The sequence below is a fragment of the Toxotes jaculatrix genome, chromosome 8 (assembly GCF_017976425.1).
Source record: "Toxotes jaculatrix isolate fToxJac2 chromosome 8, fToxJac2.pri, whole genome shotgun sequence".
NCBI classification, from domain to species: domain Eukaryota; kingdom Metazoa; phylum Chordata; class Actinopteri; family Toxotidae; genus Toxotes; species Toxotes jaculatrix.
In genome coordinates, this window is record NC_054401.1 from 19,538,378 (window position 1) to 19,560,458 (window position 22,081).

Consider the following 22,081-nt stretch of genomic DNA (forward strand, 5'->3'; position numbering starts at 1 on the left):
TTGACAATGAGGTGAGCCTAAGGAAGGAGGGGAATTATAAACATTAAACAACTGTATCTAGGAAAGAGGTGATGCAGCCGGTGTAGCTATCAAGTCAAACTTTACATCTTTTGACAGCTTTTGAATGTCGGTACTGAGAGAGGAGGTCTGATCAGGCATAATCAGTGAAACTATGGATGTTAAGGGGCTTTAAGTTGGAGTTTAATGGGGTTTTTTTTCCCAGTTCAGCTTTTGCCATTTCAACTAGAAAAAAAATCTGTGTAATTAAAACTTCATGCATCTGTGCATTTTCTGCTCAGACATGTTTCAGTGTCTGCGTTCAAGAGCTCTTCAGTTTTTTAGAAATGCTCTGGCTCCATCCAGTGGACACTGTTATGTGTAGCCTGCATATATATGTGTTCTATTTTCATGCTCATCCAGTCACAGTCCACCAGCCATCTGCATTCTTTATGTTTCCCTAAAGCCAGCAGTACACTTCACTGACGAGTGAAGGGAGGGGCAGGACTTGACTGATCGCTTCTCTCTGCCTATGATCTTGGGGTAACATGAGTTACAGTCACCCTCGGTTTATGCAAACCTGTAATAGGCCGTAATAGGCTTACATAAACCTAGGGATCACCGTAACCTAGGAGAACTGTCCCGCGGTTACGTTTTCCAGATAATAGGAGATGCACATTGTGAGGCCCAACCGTCAAACCCCTCCCTCTGCAATTTTTGGCTCAGATATCAACATCAAGTTAGCCATCGGCCAACCAGCACCGGAAATTTGACGAATTTGTTTTAATAAAAGTATTTTGAAGTAACGGTAGTTTGCGAAATGAGATCGGGTTAATTTGCAGGTACAGTGTTAATTCTTTTCTTTCATTTTTTTTGCTTTTGTTTTTGTTTCCTCAAACTTTACGTTTCACTTCACGAATGAAACGTAAAATTTGCTTTGTTGCTGACATTTTCTCCCCGACTCATAAACTGTTTCTCAGATTGCTTGCATTTTTGTAAAGATAAATCCCGTAAGTAGGTCCCAGTGTTCATTGAATATTATTTCATGTGGTTTCATCTGATTTTATGACATGCTGCAGCTTGAGAACATCATGTTCTTAAACTTTCGCTCTTAGGATACGTCGAATGGTGCTTTTAATTTGAAAGTACTGACGGTTAGTTTCCTGTTCATTCTGGGTCACTTGACGGTCGCACTGATGAGTGAAATTGATCGTAACTCCTCGCTTGGACAGTACATTTTGCTGCAGCGGAGCAACATCCAAAAAAAACCCCAGAAGTCGACGGTGGAAATTTGCCATTAGACCTAAAAAAAAAAAAAAAAAGGAAGATTTTTTTTTTCCTTCTGAAATCCCAAAGACCAATCTTTTGTATTATGGACCCCAACAAGTCTGCGAGCGCTCCTCCACAGGACTGGACCGATGAGAAGTCCCTCTTGGGACAGTCAGCCCCTCCGGCCTACCATGACAACCCTCAGCCCGGCATGGGATATCCACAACAACCGATGGTAAGCATCCCAACACCGGGCAAACACAAATGTGATAATTTCTTGACTTTAAAAACTAAAGAATTAATGTTTTTTCCCCCTTTATATTATCTAAACACCGCTAAACATACTAAAAAGCAAATGTCAGGACCTTTTTTTTAAACCCAGTTTACATTTCTTGGGAAGAGTTTTCTTATCTTGTGTTAATGTAAGAGAAAAAGTATGAACTGCACCGCTTTGGTTTACTTAAACAGCGCTCTAGTTGCGGGGACTTTAAAAAACTCTATTTTCTTTGTTATTATTATTATTATTATTATTATTATTATTATTATTATTATTATTATTATGTCTAGTACACGGTCACACATTAGTCTTTAAAGTTTTTTTTTTTTTTTTTAGGTCTAGGATTGTAGGCGGATACGCCCGCAAATTAACGGATGTGATAAATTGTTAACCAGACGACTGAACGTCAACACTTTATTTATTTATTTATTTATTTATTTAATTCAAGGAAAATGATTGTCGCAGTTTGTGGTATCACAAATATGACAATGAAATCAGCAACAGTTGTTTTAGTCACCACAGTGAATACCACTGCCACTACTGTGGTGACAAAATGCATCAAAAATAAATAACTAAATGAATGAATAAATAAATTCAAGAATCGTTGAGCCTTGATGGTAAAAATTGAGAAGAGTAACAGTTTTAAGTTCCACTTCCTCTAAGCTAAAATACAGATCAGGCCTCATGTGAGGCCTCTTCCAGTTTAGCCAGTTTACTGTGCTTCAACAGCCCGCAGAGGAAAAGGTGTTTCATCATCTTCATCAGGGGCCAAATCTTACTTTCGTTTTTTCAGAAACCATCCAGTGTCAACACCCCACCCTCCCCATTGATGTAATTGTATTTCTTGTCTGTGGCCTGCAGGGTGTTGCATCTCCACCACCTTATGCCGGAGCAGGATACGGACCATATCCCATGGGTCAGCAGTACCCAGGACAGCCAAACACCGTCACTATCCAGCCCACAGTGTACGTGACTCGTTGTCCACTGGCTCAACCTGTCAATGACTACTTGTGTTACTCCATCTTCACTATGCTGTGCTGCTGCCTGCCGCTTGGAATTGCTGCCCTCATCTACTCCATCTCAGTGAGTGTGATTCACGCATATGTTTATTTTCAGATCTGGTGACTGGGGAGGTCAGAGTTCACTGTTCATGAAACCAGTTTTAGATTATTTTTGATTTATGATATGTTGTATTATCATGTTTGAAGTAGCCATTAGAAGATGGTCAACTGCGGCCATAAGGGGATGAACATGGTCATCAACAATACTCATACAGACTGAGGCATTGACGATGACTGATTGGTTTTAAGGCCCAAAGTTTGTCAAGAAAACATTCCCTACACCATCGCACCACCAAGCTAAACTGTTGACACAAGGTAGGTTGGGTCCATGGGTTCATGCTGTTGATGCCAAACTCTGACCAGACCATCTGCAGCGTCAGCAGAAGTCCAGATTCATCAGACGAGGGCCACTGCAGCCTCAGATTTCTCTTCTTGGCTGACAGGAGTGGACATGGTCTTCTGCTGTGGTAGCCCATCTGCGTCAAAGTTGGGCGAGTTGTTCATCCTGAGATGTTTTCTGTATACAACAGTTGTAAAGAGTAGTTATCTGATTTAGCGTAGCCTTTTTGTCAGCTCCAACCAGTCTGCACGTTTTGAGTAAACTCTTGTTGTGCGAGATCAGCAGTTTCAGAAACACTAAAAACAGCCTGGCACCAACAATCACGCCACAGTCAAAGTCACTGAGATCACGTTGTTTTTCCACCATGATGATGTTTGAAGCTCCTGACCTGTATCTGCATGAGTTTATGCACTGCACTGCTGCCTCATGTTGGCAAATTGGAAAACAGTGCACATTTCAAAAACAGCCTGCATCACCGCTCTGCTTTTAGATGACGACAAAAATATTAACAAAGATTTGGTGGTGCTCAGTGTTGCGTGACCTCAGAGGTAGCGTACCCTGAGTTACATTATTTTTGATTACCCTATGTTCCCCTTTGCTCGGTGTCATCTCTGGACTTTATTTTGCCTCTTTGTTGGTCCATGATCTGGACTCAGAGATAGAGATTTTGACTTGACTGGAAAGATCATGGCAGCAAATTCTGTTTTTCTTTTAAATCAATGATTTTTTTTATCTTAGTTGTTATCTGTTTATCTGATCAATCTTCTTGTAAAGTTTATTTACAGGACTTTTGTTAGCATTACTAATTGTAGTAATAGTATGTTATCTCCTGTTGGTCTAAACATTTGTTTCGTCTGTCATCATGGTGTCATGTTTCCTCCTCTACGGTGTAATCACAGTGGGTGAGGTTAATAATGTAATGCAAGAAATAACTCCTATGTGTTGTTGAACTCCAATCTAGAGTGTCTTTATTATTATTAAATCATGTGCAATTTATCATTTATTGAATATTTTTTTCTTAAATACGTTGTTCCTCACTTCAGTTTAGGATTGATTCTCCAGTTTATAGACAATCACGTTCTTTTTGTTTTTGTGAGGTAATTCACAAAGTTAATGAGTTTGTTTTTACACTGTGACTCACAGGAATTGTATGGCGCAAAAAAAGGGAAAAAAAAGTACACGCTTGTGTAAGAGGAAAAGTTGGTTGATTGCTTCCATGAGGTTGATTTCTTACCCTCAGAGTGGAAAAACTCTTGTGTGACCTCCTACACATTTTTTTTTAAATGGGTTAAAAGCCAAACATAAAATTTATTTGGCCCTTAAACATTTAAAGAGTCTTACTCGCACATGGAAGGTGGCCTTTTTCGAAGATTTGAAGTTGCCATGAAAGAACATACATCTTACTAAGTCATTTGTTGCTTGCACTTTATAAATGTCCAGAAAATCCATATGCCTGCTTATACACACACACGTATGCTGTATATACTGAACCGATCCTGGGCATGTACTGGTGACAGACAGCTTACCGTGGCATATCTTCTATAGCAGCAGATGTTAAACTCTACTTTTAGACTTAGTCCATGTTTAGCATCCAGTTGTTATCCTGACAGTTGAAAACAACAAATGTGCTCGTACATGTTTGTTTGCTTCCATTCTTCAAATGGAGGATTCTTAGTTTAGTACAGAGATGAGAAATAGGCACCTCTGTTGTTATAGGTACCGTTAGTAGTTGTACATACACGGCTCCGAATGGCAGCAAACTGTTGACAAAACATGAACTTCAGCACGTATAAAGTTATGTAAGATGATGTCAACAAACTTTACTCAGTATGTTTAGATTGACCAGCCGGTCCAGTCTTCAGCTGTGTCAATGGGTCCGTCTCCTTTTTAAGGGAGGACGTTTTACTTTTCTCTAATCAGTTTTTTCGTCATTTACTGGCCAATATATAAACCAATTCTGTTAGACCAGCGATAAGCCGAAGTCATTTCAGCCTGATTGTTCTTCCAAAGGTTGTTTACATTCTGGCAAATCTGTCTGATGCGTGTTGTTCCTGTTTGCACTGTTACCATGGATGGACAGATACACAATTGCTGGATTACTGTTGATACTGGAGAAAAAGTCTGAATATTTGTAATTGTCAGGCAAGAGCTGAGGTTATAAGGACCACTTCATTTATGTGGTGTCTGACCAGAGCTGTAGAAACCACAGTGACTGGGAATAGTTTGCTGACTTCCGCACTGTGTGTTTGAGGTCTGTGTGTTCAGATTTGAGTCGTGATTCTGAGAAGCGGAAGTGATTTTTTATCAGTTGGCTGAAAACGGTGAATGAACTTAATTAGAAAATTTCTGTTGAAAAGAATCATCTTGAATCGTCATCAAGTTTTCTAATATGTTCCTGGTAACATGTCATCAGGAACTACTTATTTATAAAACCTACAGTTATATATACATATATATTACATATTTATTAAAGTACTCACAAAAGGTTTTGGTAGACTGTACTATAGCTCAGGTTTTATAACTGTCGGTGGATGAACTGAAGCTTTAAAAGGGTCATGTTAAAAGACGCTGAATACTAGCACAAAATATCAACAACTTTCACCTGACTGAAACATGATCTCAGTCCTTCTTAGAAATCACTGATCTGTGAGCGTCATATCCTGCGAAGATATAATCACAATGAAGATCCGACGCATGTTACTACACAACACTGCTTCAGGTGTCTCTGCAGCTCAGTACGGGGACTTTCACAGAATTATCTGACAATAAAGTCTTTACCTCAAAGACCCATTCTTTAATTACTGATACAGTTGTTGCTGTTGAACAGACATGGCAAGATCAGACATGTCCCCCAAATGGTTAAGAACAGAACTGAAGTGTTGGCGTTCCGTTCAGCTTTAGATCATTTGAGTTAAACCTCGTGGAAAACCCCAGTATAACTTAAGCTGCTACTGTATTCAATTATAGTATGGATATGTTCTCACGCTTCCTGTTCTTCTTTCTTAAGAGTTACTCAACCTAAACTCCCATCCTGTTCCACTAGAGTAAATCACATGCTTTCAGATTTTGCAATAACGTAATTTCCAACATATTTTGCAAGTATTGTTCGGCTCTTTTTAATAAAACAGGCAGACCTCTTTCCCCCTCTTCTTTGCTTTCAGCCAACATATCCTAAGAACTGTACTTTTGATAAATCACATCCTTACCATCAGTTACTTTCCCTGCTTCAGATCTCATGATGACACTTAGAATTTAAGAAATGACAAACCTTTGCAGGGTCCACGGTAACATTGCCTTGTAGAGTTATAAATTGGAGCAGGAGGCTGAAACAAACGCATGGAAACATTTCCCAGATCAAATTATTCTTTCTAAAGAGAAAACAATTCCATTTTCCTTTGGACACCCCCTTTGTGACATTGTAGCTTCATAAATGAGAAACAGAGCAGTGTTGAAACACAAAAGAAAAAAAAAGACTGTCCTGGAGTCACTTATCTGAGGTATTTTGGCCTGAAGTGCTCTCAAAGAAAATAGATGAACTCAGTAAAAAAGGATAGTGAAATTCCAGCTCAATAGACAGAGAGTATTTCGTTACCAAAGGGACCAAAAGTGAATTTTTATCACATTTCAAAATAGCTGCTTCCATATGGCTCCAATCATTCAGTGTACAGAAAAGAGGAAATGCAGATAACTACATTATATTTGGAGCTGGTAGTAACGACGTGGCTGTTATGTGCCCAGGTCCAAAGGACTGCAGTTTCCATGATGTATTTACACACCTCTTACTGGCTGCTGGTAGATAAGACTAACACTGTAAAATTTAATCTACCGCAGTGCTGAGGAGTTACTGGCTGCAGGATGACTGTAGGAGCGGATTATGTTTTAAGCAACCAAGACTCTGAGAGGCGGTGTGCTAAACTTGCTAACATGCTCATGTTGATAATGATAACAACACTAGATGAAAAGTCAGAGGATCACTGAAATGATTAGAATTTACCATCTGGGGACTTTGAATATCTCTATTAAAATTCAGAGTAATCCATCCAGCAGTAGATATTTGTCTCAGAAGGTCAGTCCAAAATCAGGTGAGACTTCATTCAGCACAGTGTTTATATGGGAACATCAGAGCAGTTTTACAGTGCTGATCTGTTATTGCTGTAGAAGGAAAGGAAAGTCTAGCACGTTTAGTCATATAGGTGCCTTGATCAAAAAGGTTTGAAGCACAGTAGCATTGTTTTCAGACCTTATGTTGGAACATTATAACACTGCATTACAGATTTTACACTTGTTTTATTAATCTCCCTCATTTAAAAAAAAAAAATTTACTTTATTTTATTTAATTCACTCAACTGAACTCCAAGCTGCCATTTTAGTATGAAAAGTTATGATCCACATATTTTTCTGTAATAACAGCACTTCAAAGTGGGATTTTAGTATTTAGCGACAACAGTTGTGTGGTAGCATGAATCATCAATGAAGTTAGGAGAAAGCCTCTTTGTCTCTAGATGGACGATTGTCTTTAGAATGCAAATACAATGATGCATCAAGACGCAAGCACGCATGCTAAAAATCCTGGGCTCGCACTGGTTCATCCCCCAGGAAAAGGGAGTATGTTTTTATGTGTATTCCTGGGAAACACAAGGATTTAGGGTGTTTACACAGTAATCGGTAGAATAAATTTCAGTTAAAAAAAAAAATGTTGATCCACACCCATGATTGACTTAACATCATGTTTATGTTGGGTTTCCTGGAAGTCCCTGGACTCTTGATAACATATTGGCCTTCCTGTTGCTATTGTGTTTCTCTGTCACTCTTTCTACACATTCCTTTGTCTCAGTAACGTGTCTGGCAAACAGAAAAGTCACCCCCACACATTGTCTGGTTTGAACGAGCTCCCTCCCACTCAAACACGTGTGCAGTTCAAGCCAAGGAAAGTGAAAGAACACTGAAAATGCATAAACACCAACCTGCTGCAACCTGGAGGTGAAAATTTCCCTTCAGAAACAGCAGCGTGTTACTCTGAGACTTTTGGTTGCTGTTGATTTCTCATGACCTCATTCTGTTCATATAAATTCTCTTTCATGAAATGAACAACTAAGTGTTAGGGGTAAAAAAAGGTGAAAGAGGCAGGAAATGAGAGATGTTCATTTCCGGTAAAAGTTTCTCACCATATTTGTTTTGCATAGCGTGTTTAAACACTGTATTTCTATTCTGGGGTTGTTATTGCTCAGGGAAATGTTTTTGCACTGTGTAGTATTTACATATGGTGTTACATTGCATGCACCATAGTGTGAAGTTTGGATTTCACTGCAGTTCTACTCACAAACACTGACTTTTTTTGGAATAACTTTTGTGAAATGTTTATATCTGTAAATACCATTTTAAATTGTATAAATTGCGGCCGTGGCACAGTCATGAGGATCTAATCAGTCTGGCCATATGGAGGCCATCACTTCATCTCCCTTAGAGAGACATAGTGCCAGAGAGGAGGGAGAGGAAACAGCGCTTGTTAGTGCTCCTCCACAATCTTCTACTAGTTGTTTTGTATAAATCAGTTGGAGCTGATGTCTCATTGTGTCTCCATTATTCTCTTATGTGGCTGCATAACGAGGGAGATGGATGAACTGGGAGGAGAAGGAGTCGAGAGAAATTCAGAGGAACGAAGAGAGCGGAAGAAATGAGAGAAAGCGACAAAGACTTTGAGATTGGGAGTGAGGAATGATGGGACAAAGGGGGACGGAAAGGGAGAGTTGAAAGTTTTCTGGGAGGGAGTGCAAGAGACAGCCATGTTTTGGTTTGGGTGCGTGTCAAACTGTGCATGTGTGCTTGCGTCACTTGGAGAGTTTATAGCTGGAAAGCTAAACAGGAAAAGAGGTAGAGACAGAAATGAGATAAAGAAGGGAATAAAAGACAAGGAGGCAGAGAGAGGTGGAGAGATACAGAGCTGGCTCCTGGAATCTGTCCCACTTAACATTCTCCCTTTGGCATCTCAGCGACGATGAACAAGAAAGTAAAAGTGTCCTAGCCTGCTGGGAAGCGGACTTAATGCTGATTTCAGCTTCACATTCTTCATCTTTAACGCTTTTCTGCTGAGAAACAAAACTTTATTACTCTGTAAATGTCTAGAAAATGAGAGTGATTTCTGTTGGCCCCAGGATGAGATGAGGAGAGGTGTGGCGCTGAACACTGGAGTGTCCAGACAAGTGATGCTTTTGTCAGGGTTTGACATCAGCTGTCTGTGTTTCGGGCTCCAAGCCGCTCCTCGCTTCTGTGGCAGCGTCATCAAATGGTTCTTTGTTTCCCAAGACATCAGCTTTTCCTCCCAGCTTGGCTCGTATTGCCAGTTGATAAACATCCTGACAGTAACTGGAAGGACCCCTTCCTTACAATGTGGAGCCATGTTTAGTACTTCCTGTCCTTCTGCAGAAGCCCTCTGCTGCAACAACAATGACATTTACCATCAAAAGGTATGGGAAAATTATAAATTAAATAATTCAGATTAAAAATTTACAACATTCTCAGTTTACACACACACACACCGTCAGGCTTGTGTCCTTCCACTAACATTACATTAATGCATATTAAATAAATTTGAAATGTCTTTCAAAGTGTGCGACTCAAATTTTAACACATCAAGGTCCATGAGGCAGCTAATTAAACCCAGTTGCTTCAGTGTGGTTTTATTTTAACCACTGATTTCACCATTTTTGTAATATGAGATCATTTCCTCCTGCTGCTCGCAACACATCACACCTATCACAACAACCAGCCTCTCGACCGTGAACATGCGAGAGGTCCCTGCTGAAATGAGTGACCACACTAAGTTTGCTGCAAACAAAAAGTTCTCCACTATCAACTTTTCTGTTGTCAGTGTTTGGGTTTATTAAATTTCTCATTTACAAACTGATGTGATTTTATAATTCCACCTGGCAAGTGCAACAGTCGAAAAATGATAACATTAAAGAATGCAGTGTTTTTCTAAAGCCTGACGTGATGTTAGTTTTAGGTGCCAATGGAGGCAGCTATGTGTTAAACATCTGAGCTACAGAGAACAACATGAAGGCAACCACCTGTTGCCTGCCAGTTAAGATGGCTGAAAGGTCATAGAGTACTCTGCAGCATGGAGGGATGGAAATGGAAATAGAATACACCAACGCAAACGCAGCAGGCTTAAAGTAAAATGTTAATGAACGCAAAGCCTCCTGATCATGATTGATCTGGAAGAGAGCTCTATTTAAATTTAAAGTCACATGTATATGATATGTGATATGAAAAATTATATTCTGTGTTACATTTGAAGGCAATGTTAAATACTGAATAAGCACATAGCTGTGATCACAGTTTAAATATTTGTTCAGCTGGGTTTTCCCCAGCTCAGTATGACTAACGGCCTAAATGCTACAGGATGGCATGGCTTAACTTCATCATGTGTATTGGTGGTTTGAGATTTAGCAGAACAGGAATAAACACACACAGTTGCTCATCTGAACATTTCATTCAGGTAAAGCTCCTGTTAAATTCTAACTCTGCCTTTAGGCTGACTTCTAAGTTAAAATGCAAGGTATGTAAGCTTGACTGCTACCAACGACTACCACTCAGCACTTACTAACATATATCTCTTGACTGGAGGGTTAGGGTTATAATAGGTTTTAATAGGCAGAGACAGCAGTGTTCAGCTACCCAAAAAAATCATTCAATTATGACCTGATTTGTTAGAGTTGCAAAATCATGTTTGGCAGCAGTAGATTTAATAATTTTTATATAATTACTATATCTAGACTTTAAAAATGGAATGAACACAACATTGATATTTTATCACCTTATAGAGATTTTATGGCTAATGTATGTGCAAACAGTTGCCAGTTTACACATTCAGCAGATATTGAACAACACTAGCATTCATGCGGAGACGTGGACTCAATGTTTGACCTACATGTCCTAATGAATTTAAGTCCAACATTAATACTGGAAATTTTGGGGGCCAATACCGATTTTAAGGATCAAAAAAATTCCAACATCGATATATGGTCGAGATTCTTAGTAGTTAGCAGCTTGCCGTGAAGACATCACTCAACTCCACACCACCGTCTGCTCAGCTGTGATTTGTACTCCGCTACATGTGCTGCAAAAACGATGTCATGAAACGATTTCTAAATTACCCCAAGCATCTTTTTATTGCGTTATCTTTTGTAAAATTAAATGTTTTTATATCATTGCATGTGGGTCAGTGCATTGCTGATACCATCTGTGATAGGCCTGTTTTGGATGATACATTGTTCCGGCACTGATATTAATTGGTTGATAAGTGCTCCAATGTGTTCAGTCCCTAGTTTCAAGCTTTGACTATGTGTTGTTAGGTGCAGAACTGGTTTCAGAGCTTTGTCACTGTAAACAGCTGACTGCTGCAGCTGGAATCAAGACTGATTGTTGTGGGCCAGAAAACAGAGAACTGAAAAACACTCCACAGAGCTGAGGGGAGCTCACGTGATAATTTGCTGTGGGTTCATCAGTATGAGAAAAACACCTTTTACATTACATATAGTAATTTGATCCATCATTATTACAAAAGTATTGCTTAGTGCAGCTTTAAATTGAAACAAGCAATGTACTCACATCCATCCTAGCAATGAGTCACTGTGGCGTGTCATGTAGTGTCTTTTTTTTTCTCTTGGGGGCAAGCACCAGGCTCAGGCTCGTACCCCCGGGTGGGCCTCACCTCAGAGAGCCAGACTATAATAAATCCCAGATGGGGGATTGTAAAGACCTAGCTAGTGGACCTTTTGAAGTTAAAAATCACACAGAGCTCACTTTAAAAATGCAGGCGTCCCCGAAATAAGCTGCAGGCTTGGGGCTACGCCTGTTTAGTCTACATAAACAACAGCAGCTACATGAGCCTTCAGTTACCAAAAAATATCCACAGACCACAGACACTGTGTTTCTGTATCTGAATGCAAGTGTCTTTTGTATGAAAACAGGTACAAGTATGTCAGCTGGAGGCACACAGAGCAGTGACACAGAGTGGAAAAAAACTTCCCCCGTTGATTTTGCCATCAGCCAATCAGGTGAAGGCTCAGAGAATCTGAGGTCTCACCAGGGGAGAGAGGGTTAGGGGTGGGAGTTGTTTGGTTAAGGTGTTAAGAAATGTTCCAGCAAATGGTCAAAGTGATGCTGCAAGTGTGGTGTGACAGAGTTGCAGATGCAGAAACACTCGTTTGAGTGTGTGACAGAAATTGTCCCAGTGCTGGATGAATAAAAACATGAATTTTTCCAATCCACTTTTTTTTTTTATTATTTAATTCTAAAAACTCTCAAGATCAATCTTTGCATGCGCGCATTTTCTCAGTAAACAGGTGCATCGGTCCTAAATTTTAGGCAGTGTGTGTGTAGGCAGTGGTTACTTGTTGTAAGTGGTTCACTTAGGGAGCCATGATATCTGCTTTAGTGGAAGTCACGTTATTACAAGGAGCACAAAAAGGTCACTGTAAGTTAAAGTGAAATGTAGATGATAGGTGACAGCCTCAGTGTCAGACTTGACACAGGGGGACTGTTCTGACTCAGGGTCCTTCTCTGATGCCATTATAGTCAATCCAGAGGTCGCATCTACGAGAGAGACAGACTGAAAAGTGATTCCGCACGCTGATCTGAGCTCTCGCTTTGTTTGTCAAAGAGATGTTATCTCTGGCTACCGTGAACAGCGTGTGGCCTTAATTCAGTCTGTCCCTGCCGGGGAGCTAACACAGGCTAGCAGCTGTCTGCCGATGTCATGCTGATGTCTTGTCAACACAAACAGGGCAGATGAATTGGTGAGCAGACTTTGATTTTCTGCTCTGTCTGGGCTCAAAGTGACCATTAAAGCTGACATCTGTATATCTGCTACTCACTGCCCATGTGTAGCTGTATGAGATAGCATTTTTTTTAATGTGTGTAATTATAATGCCTTGTAAGTGGTGCAAGTTTTTTTTATCATCCTTGTTAAACTGCACGTGTCATGTCTTAGTCTTTTAGCTTTGCCAAGAAAAAGAAATCTGCGGGCCACAGTTGTCACGGGAAATGTATTTACAGTTTATCCTTTGATGTGCACTTTACACCGTTTTAGATTCAAGGAAAAACCTCCAGTTCACTTGTTGAATGTAGAGGAAATTTAAATTTCCAGGATAAGACAGGAAAAGGCAGTGTTGGTGTGGTGTCAAGTTTTGTGCAATGTGTCCTAACCCATTTCTAACCCATTTGTGTATTCTTCCAGGAGAGAAAATCCATTTGTGTTCTTGTTTTCTGCTTATCTCGCACCTGTGGCTGTCTTGGGCGCCACTCTGTCTGTTACTGCTGTACAACACGTGTGTTATCTTTCATGCACTGCATGAGCTATGGTACTCTGATGGCACTGTAATGAGGAGATGTGTGAGGGAAGGTGTCAGTGCATGTAACATTAAGAAGAGGAATATGCTAACATGAGATAAAAAGGGGACACCATTAGATATCAGGCCTGCAACAAACAAGGGAGGGAAGATGGGTTGGACACAAGTTTTGATGCAAATAAACACACACCAATCAAACGAAGGGAAATAGAAAGGGACAGGCCCAGTTCTGCCCAGACCTGTCCTTGAACCTGGTCAACAGTCTGCCATGTACAGTACTTTTAACAAAAAGATGCCAACAGAAGCCAAAGATCCATTAGAAACATAATTATTTGATACAAGGTGGGAAGGGCAAAATTTTAGACACAGATAGGATCATCCCAAAAACAAACAAATAAGTGAAAAAGGGGCATGATCATGCCCTTTGGTCTGAAACACACCTACAAAAATGATGCACAGATGGTGAAAATGAGTTTTTCTGCAGAATTGCTCAGGCTTTTGAATTCTGTATTGAAGAATAAAGCTCTATTGATTCAACTTCCCTGGTCTCCAGTGCTTAAGATGTGCCTCTTTGTGTTTTCCTTTAAAAAGAAGAGTTGAACACTTAGACGTTTTTGGAAGAAAAAGACTTGGAGTAAAAGAGTAAGGTGTGGGGACTCAGCCGGACTTTGACTCAGCTTCAGCTGGCCCTCAGCTGGGTCTACAGCCTGGCCTGAAAAATCCACATCATTGGCATTTATCTGATGTAACAGAATCATAAAAAATCTAACTGAATCGAAATGAATCATTTCCGGATTTTGTGACTCGAAACTGAATTAAACTATGAGAACGATCCTGATATCCAGAATTAACAGGCTTCTTCCTTTTTTTTCTCTCTTTTTTCCTCTCAGTGTGAGTGAGGAAGGCCCTGCATGGCTATACAGTCAGCTCCACCCTCTCTTTCATCAGCTCTGTTCACTTCTGCTTTCTATGATTTTCTCATCTGGTCTCTCGTACCCATCGGTCTTCGCAGTGATTCTTTCTTTTTGATTTTGTTAAGAGGAGGATGATAGGAAACCACAGACAGACACCCTTAACAACGAGACATACCTCACCCACGCAGGTGTCTCACGGTCATGTAGATGGTAGGTAGACAACAGAGCAGCAGCAGCAGAAAGGCTGAGCCAGAAGGGCTCCGCAGGGCTGCAGTAGGCACTTTTGTCATTTTTATTTTCATAATTTCAGCTTTTTTTTAAAGAGATCTTTCTTGATTTAATTACACTCTTCCTTTCTCCCCTTGAATTCACTGTTGAACAAGTTTTTAGTCGTGCTTACATTTTCTAATACTTATCTAAATGTTTCCTATAAAGAATTGTGTAATTTAGTTCTAATTATTGCAATCTGGGAAGAAAAGTTCAATTTACCAATCAGTTACTTATATCTCCTTAGGAAGCCTCAAGAATTATTAGGTAATTATAGATCCATAATATAAAGTTGTTGTTGCTATCGTAGTTGTGGAATTATTTGTCTGAATCCATCCTTCCTCAGCGTTGAATATCTGATTTTGTACTGAATGAGTAAGGCTTCTTTGTTCTTTGTTATCACCCTCATTAGGTGAATTTACTTGATAAAATGTGGCATACATATTTTAATCTCTGAGCCACGGTCAGAGCTGTGCTGTGTGACTTCAGACACTTTTGTGTCAGTTGGAAGTTAAAAAAGTGCCAGTGTTTTCACTACGCTGTGATAATGGCCTGTGAGAGAGAAGACACCAAGGAGAACTGCAGCTGGGTTTATTGACAGTTGTAAATTCACTTTCACTTCCTGGAATTAGCATTTGATTGAGGGAAGTGTACCGTTATGGGATTTACATCATTAGTGAATCTTTCCAGTTGGTTTTGTGGCTGTTAATGTTTGATTAAATGTTGCAGTTTTGTTTTGATCGTTGTAGTTTGAATAACAAGTAATTTGTAGCTTCCAGTTCAAAGAGCCAAATAAAAAGACCTTCCTGTTAGAGGTGCAGCATGAATTACAGTTTTATATGAATATATTCTTAAAACAAAAACTTATTTTTTGGCTCAGTGGATAATTTCTTTTTTTTTTTTCCTGCATTCAAAGGGGTATTAATTAAAAGGTCTATATTTATTTATGTTTTATTTTGAATTAGGTCTTTCTGCTATAATACATTGTGTATATAATTGTTTTGCGGCACAGTATCAGAGAGAGAGTGCAAGTGTTCAAATGCCAGTAGAAACTGAAAGTTGGCCTCTGCAGTTAAACAAAACCACACCGTTTATGACGAAATGTCCTTCAAGTCCTTTCCTTGCATTCTGAGTGGAGGATGGACATATGGAGATTTCAGCAGTTTATCAGGGTAATTTGGGGAATTTCCACAACCTCACTGTGCATGTCCATTCTGTTGCACATAGCAGTGATACACAACACACATGGCGTCTTGAGTGGAGACCACAAGGACTTGCCCTGTTAAAAAGACCAGGGGCTGCATACCAGCTCCGGCTGTTTCCCAGAAGCTGACCTCTGAGCTGTAGAGAGAGAGAGAGAGAGAGAGAGAGAGAGAGAGAGAGAGACTTACTGATGAAGTGCAACTTTCAGAAATATGAATGTTTTTCTGCATCTGATTGTAGTAGATATCATATACGTGGCCAAAATTATTAGAACACTTAGAAGCATATTTACATTTTCACATTAGAAGCATATTTAAGAGATTTCAGTTGTTTTTGTTGAATTGGCCATAAAACAAATGAAATATCTACAAAGTCATCATTATGCTCTATAAACCATAGAATAGAGCCATCATAGAGATTTAGGTCATTTTCCTTAAAAAAAAAGAAACAAGCTAGGCCAATGTCACACAGTCATGTTCCTTCACAAAAGAAGTCAAATTACTTGTGTAATCATTGTCAGGTGTGATCATGGTTAAATTGATGGTGAATCAAGAGTCTTAGGACACAGCTGTGTGATTCTTTTGAATGTACCTATTCCGCTCATTAAGTGATTGGTAACATCGAGGTTTTGTCACTGAGGCCACACCACCAATTGCTATGAAGTCAAAGCCTCTAGATGTAGTCTTGAAGCACATGTTGCTCTTTGAACATGGCTAAGGTGAAGAAGGAGCTAACGAGTGAGCAACGGGTTCAAATAAAGGCCCTTTTTGATGCTGGCTGGAGTTACCCCCACAAAGCCAAGGACTTGAGATTTTGTATTGGTGTTATATTATAACTAGTTATCATGTTCATGTATGTTCATATATTCAGGGATATGTGTTAGTGTGCTCTCTTCATCGTGGGGGTTACCCATAGGTATATGTGAGGCTGAGTGCTTCCAGATAGTGGCTATGAGTCTGTCATGGGTTACTGCCAGCCTTATACTCACACTATTCTTTTAAAAAGAAGCACAACGTAAAACCACATTTATCATTCCTTTTCATCAAAACAATCTTTGAATGGAAGTGTGAAACATTCATGTAATTGTATTCAAAGAGGCTGCAATCAGCCTTTAACAATGAATCACATGACCTCATCTGTGTGAAACGTGTCGGTACAGTTAACAAACCAATATAGAATTATCTCCTGACTGTATGGTTCCCCTCAGGTGAATGGAACATTTTAGGAACACAACTCAGAATGAATGAGGATGTTGTTCCTCTGGCATCGTAAATAAGCAACTGTTCGCTAACAAGATCCTCATATCAACTTTCAACATACCCTTTCTCGTTTCAGTACACTCAGGGCTTGGTCACCTCTTTGTTGCTTGGTCTGGGATGACCAGTAGCTTATTGTGGCTAATGTTGGACATATGCTTCCTTTAAACTCAGTATGTTAAAGTGAAACGCTGTAGCATTGCAGATGAGGCCCATAGCCTGTTACACACATATATATATATATATATTTTTTAAACTTCACTTGCTCACGTTATTTAATATTTATTCTCACCTTCAGGCTCGTGAAGCCAACCACGTCGGGGACCAGATGACAGCAGAGCGGAGCAGCAGGATGGCCAGGACACTGAACCACGTGGGCCTGGGACTCGGTATCGGGGTCATCATCCTCTCCATTGTCTACACAGTGGTTATGGTGTCCGCCATTTCCAACTAAATCTGTTTCAGCATCCTTCCTTTATTTCTAGTCGCCATACTCTTTCTACATCAGGTAATCAGACCACATCAGGAATATTACTGACTATTCGGGAGACACTTTGTAACCCTGTAGTCACCTGATTGGCTAAAAGATCTTAGAAAGTTTATTGGTATTATTCAAAAAGTAGTTGGCCTACCACTTAATAAAAAGCTCTTTACATGTAATCAGTTACCCTCCAGCACTGTAGAGATTTACCACTTTCCAAAGTTCATATTTCTACATTTTTTTTGTGTTTGCGATTTGCTATGTTATCACACATCTAAAAAATTTTTATGTAAAATGTTTTTCAACTTTGATGCCTTAAGAGTTCAGCATGCAATGTTGCTCCACCACACATGCAGACTTCAAGTATTATCCAAAGAGAGTTTTACATTTCATGTTCAATCAGCAAACTAGTTGTTGCTTTCTGCAGTTTAAAGAGCTTTATCTAATCAGAGAAATGCTGCTGCCCTTTTGATAGAGTTGTCGGCTGTAAATATGCACTAACGCCTAACTCTAACACTCTTAAAAGTTTGCTAACATAGAATTGCATTTAAAAAACAAAACAAAAACAAAGTAATGCTCCAAATATACTCACCAAAGGATAAATCTGGCTTTGTGAAGTTCAAGTGTGAGTCTGTCTGATCTGATCCACCACAGAGGAAAGGGCTTCCTGTTTATTACAACTGAACAGGAATGTGCAGCTTCTCACAAAGTCGGCAGAAACTTAGCAACAGTGGAGCCAATATGGCTGACACAGCCAGTTGCTCAATCACTGGCTCTAGCTCTTTAATTTGAAAGCTGTGGTGTGTTATGTATCACTGGCCTGACTGCTGTTTGTCATGCGGTGTCTGTGTCTGTTCTTTTCTTAGTCAAAGCTGAAAAAGAAATACTTTTCTGTATACCAAATTTCTTTATAAATAAAGTTCAAGTATATTGAGAGAAAAACCATTCGTGCTGTCTGATCTATTTGGGGGCAGAGTTTGCATGTTCTCCCTGTGCCTGCTTGGGTTTTCCTCCCAAAATCCCCCCCAAAAAACATGCACATGAGGTTTATTAGCTACTCTACATTGCACCTAGGTGTGAGTGTGTGCATGTGTTGGTGGTTGTTGTCTTTGTGTGTCGGCCCTGCGATTGACTGGTGACCAGTCCAGGGTGTACCCCGCCTTTCGCCCGTAGTCAGCTGGAACAGGCTCCAGCTCTGACGTATAAAGCGGTATAGAAAATGGAGGGATGGTCTGTTTGGATGATTTGTATCTGACCAGTGCCAGATCCTAACAAGGTTTGTTGCAGTACATTAGAACATTAATCTTGCTGCTGGAAAGCTGAGAGTGGAACTTTGGAACAGACAAACCTGCAAATCGAAACTGCGTCTATCAAATACAGTACAAGCAGCGTACTAGATGGTACATGTACTTTCTGTAATCAAGGAAATTATTTCCTTATGAGTTTTCAAATACTGGTGCCTCAAGATGTAAAGAAGTAATTTCTATCACATAGTGCTTCTATACACTCTTTTTCAAAGGTACAGAATGTTTTGCCTCTGTACACAGTCAGCTGTATGTGTTACAGAGATTCATAGTGGTTTAAGTAGAGCTAGTGAGAGGAGAGAAAAATTTTGTGCCAGTTTCAGGTTGACTGCTCTCCTTTCACCTCCCCCCTGTTCATTTATACCATATGTTTACAATCCGATCTCTACTCTGCCCACCTTATCTTCTACGTTGTCTTGACATGTCTGTTTTGTCTGCTTTCCTACCGCGCCCTTACATAGAGAAACAAAAGATCTTACACGACATATTAATTCCTAGAGCTGAAATAATGAGTGGTCATCACAGAGAGCTGAATCTGTGATGTGAAAGGAAATTGGTCACCTTACATGTATGGCACAGAGTATTATGAGGAACATCCCAAGATTTGCATGTCTGTTAGGAGAGTTGCCGTCTCACTGTGCTGAATCGAGAGTACCTGTTTGTTTTCAGTCAAAGCATGTTTAAAGTGTGGACACTGTAACTGCTCCAGTGATTTTAGTGTCAATATGGAATCATTTTCCCTCTGTGACGAATCAGTTATGTCAGAGAACAAACATGACTTCCTTTAAAGAACAGGTCTGAAGAAATATCAGTACCATCGAAGGTTTGGCAGACGTTCGGATTTCCTGGAAGTCTTCCAAGGCTGTTACCGTAAATGTTTGTCTCAGTTTCCCGCTCTCCCACCTTTATCCGAACACTCCCACTATTTGTTTGCTCTCGATTTAACCACATTATTCACCTCTTCATAGAAGAATCCCTACATATCTTTTATCTCACTCTGTGCATCTATACTCTTCCTGATTCTTCCCGTCTTCTCCTCTCCTTCTGCCCTAAAACATCTTATTGTTACCTTGTAAATTCAAACCTGTCTTTCTATCATAGCCTTCACTCTTACTGTAGATTCGTCTTCCTCTTGGATTTCCCTTTACAATGCCTGGCATGCAATTTGATCACTGACACACATACTAGTGAAGTCCTCTGACCTGTGTTACTTCCCCGGGGCACAATTGGACGTCCTCCAAGAATTTGGAAGAAAAGCACTGTCAAAATAAAAGCACCTTTACCTTTCTCCTATCTAATACTGTCCCAGTCCTCCGCAGTGTCTACTCTTCATTCTGTCCATACTTGCAGTGGTATCATCCATCACCATGTCAACACTGAATAGTCTAACAGCACTGATCTCCAGACTGATGCCAAACATTACTGGCTCTGCATTAATCTTCTTTTTTTCCTATTGATTTTAAATCTGACTGGAGTCAGCATCACTTCAGGTTAATCTGCTTATTTTTTGCAGTTACACTTCTTGCGATCACTCTAAACTCTAGGGGTGTGCCATCTAAGTCACCTCACGATTCGATTCGATTACGATGCACAATGCTATGATTCGACGATTCACCAATTATCGATGCATCTCGATTAATTATTTTTTCCCACATAAAATGTTTCTTTTCTCACTCACTGTAGTTACTTGTAAAATAATGTATATTTTAAAATATCCATTCATTGAAGTAAAACACATTTATCTCCATCTTTTCTTTATTATTAACTTGAGCAATTTCCCAGCATTTAGAAAATATAAAACTTCTTTTAAACAAAATGTCTCCACACTGTCGCTTTTAAACCCGACGTGTGACACATTACACGCCGCCATCTCTTGGACTGAGGTCCGTCTCCTAATATTAGGGCCCTATAAAATCTGTTTTATTTTTTCCCAAATTCCGTTTTATTTTTTCCCAAATTCCGTTTTTTTCCATTTTAATTTTTGGGAATTATGTTTTTTCCATTATAGTTTTTGGGAATCTACCCAAAAACAGTGTGTTTTTAATGTAAATGACTAAAATGTACACAAATTAAATAGAAATTAACTTTTAAATTTATTGAGGTGACAGACAAATATGCTTTCAGACAGTAGGCGGCATTATCTGTGACCACTGCCCAGGCATCATTCAGATCCAGACTGTTGCTATTCCGTTATTAAAACAATCGATTTGTGATATGTGGCTTTAGTCCTCTACTGTGAATGTAACTTTTCTTCTTCTTTCTCTAGCTCAGTGAATTAGTGAAAGTGCAGTTGCCCGTGATTAATAATTTTCTGGAGGCCCACATCGTCTGCTCTGGATACAATTAGTAACAGCTGCTATCTGTTTTTTAACCTTAAATGATCCAGGAAAGGAAGTCTAAGAATGCAGAAGTCCCTGGGTCTGATGATGTGAACTGCTTTACAAAGGAGAACAAGGTATAATGGTTGAACAGGTCTGACACATGTACATCTGTTGAAGTTGGCCTGAATCCATTTGCCTTTGGCATCAACAATTTTCAAGTAGGTTTTGCTTTCCTATAACTACAGCACTGAAAGTCACAGTGGGTTACCTCTCACGATAGAGGTTGATAAATGGCAATTTGTAGCTTCTAATTGAGATGTTTCATATTAAACTGTGTTGTATAGTTTTCATAGACTTGTACATCCTTGCCAGATAATTGATACAGTTAATGTAATACTTATTTTTTTATTTATTAATGATGGTGTGGCAGCTTTTGGTCTGCCTGACAGTGCTTGGTTAAACAACTGATCCAGTTTCTGCAAAGCATTTTAGTTTCATGCACTGCCCCCTTACAAGCCTTCTGTGTGGCCATGACTCAACACTTGACAGTATAACTATTTGACAGTATTTTTGCCCATATCACAATGCTACCTCTAGAGCAATGATCTGCTGGAGACTTGAGGCACAGCCTTATTTATAACAGGTGGACTCTGGCTGCAAGTTGAGTTACTTTAACGAGCCTCTGATGAGTAGATCAAACCCACCTGAGTGTTACCTGAACACATGCTTCAGTGAAATAACTAAAAAAAAATCTGACCTTTTGTTCAAAGGATAGAGCAGAAATTTAAATATTGCCTCTTCATTTTACATAACTTGCATTTTTAACTGTTTCTGAATCCTCAAACTTTCTGATTATTTACAGGTTTATACACAAATATTTATAAATTATATATTTAAAAAGAAGTTTTTAAAGTAGTGTTTGGACCCCCACTGTCAATAGGTGCTACATGGGTTTCTTGCATTTAGCACTCAACCACTGACCTTGTCTAACCACAAGAAACAAAAATGCAGCACCATGAAGATTTCTCAGAAAGTGTAT

The 22,081-nt window shown here is 39.5% G+C and overlaps 1 protein-coding gene across 1 annotated transcript; it reads left to right on the plus strand.

Annotated features, from left to right (window-relative positions):
* The first annotated feature begins 1,199 nt into the window (after positions 1–1,199).
* On the plus strand, positions 1,200–18,359 carry LOC121186285 (proline-rich transmembrane protein 1-like). Its single transcript, XM_041044973.1, has 3 exons — positions 1,200–1,501; positions 2,405–2,626; positions 17,235–18,359. Exons 1-3 carry the CDS (start codon positions 1,370–1,372, stop codon positions 17,388–17,390), a joined length of 510 nt encoding a protein of 169 aa, XP_040900907.1. The 5' UTR covers positions 1,200–1,369; the 3' UTR covers positions 17,391–18,359.
* The last annotated feature ends 3,722 nt before the right edge of the window (positions 18,360–22,081 follow it).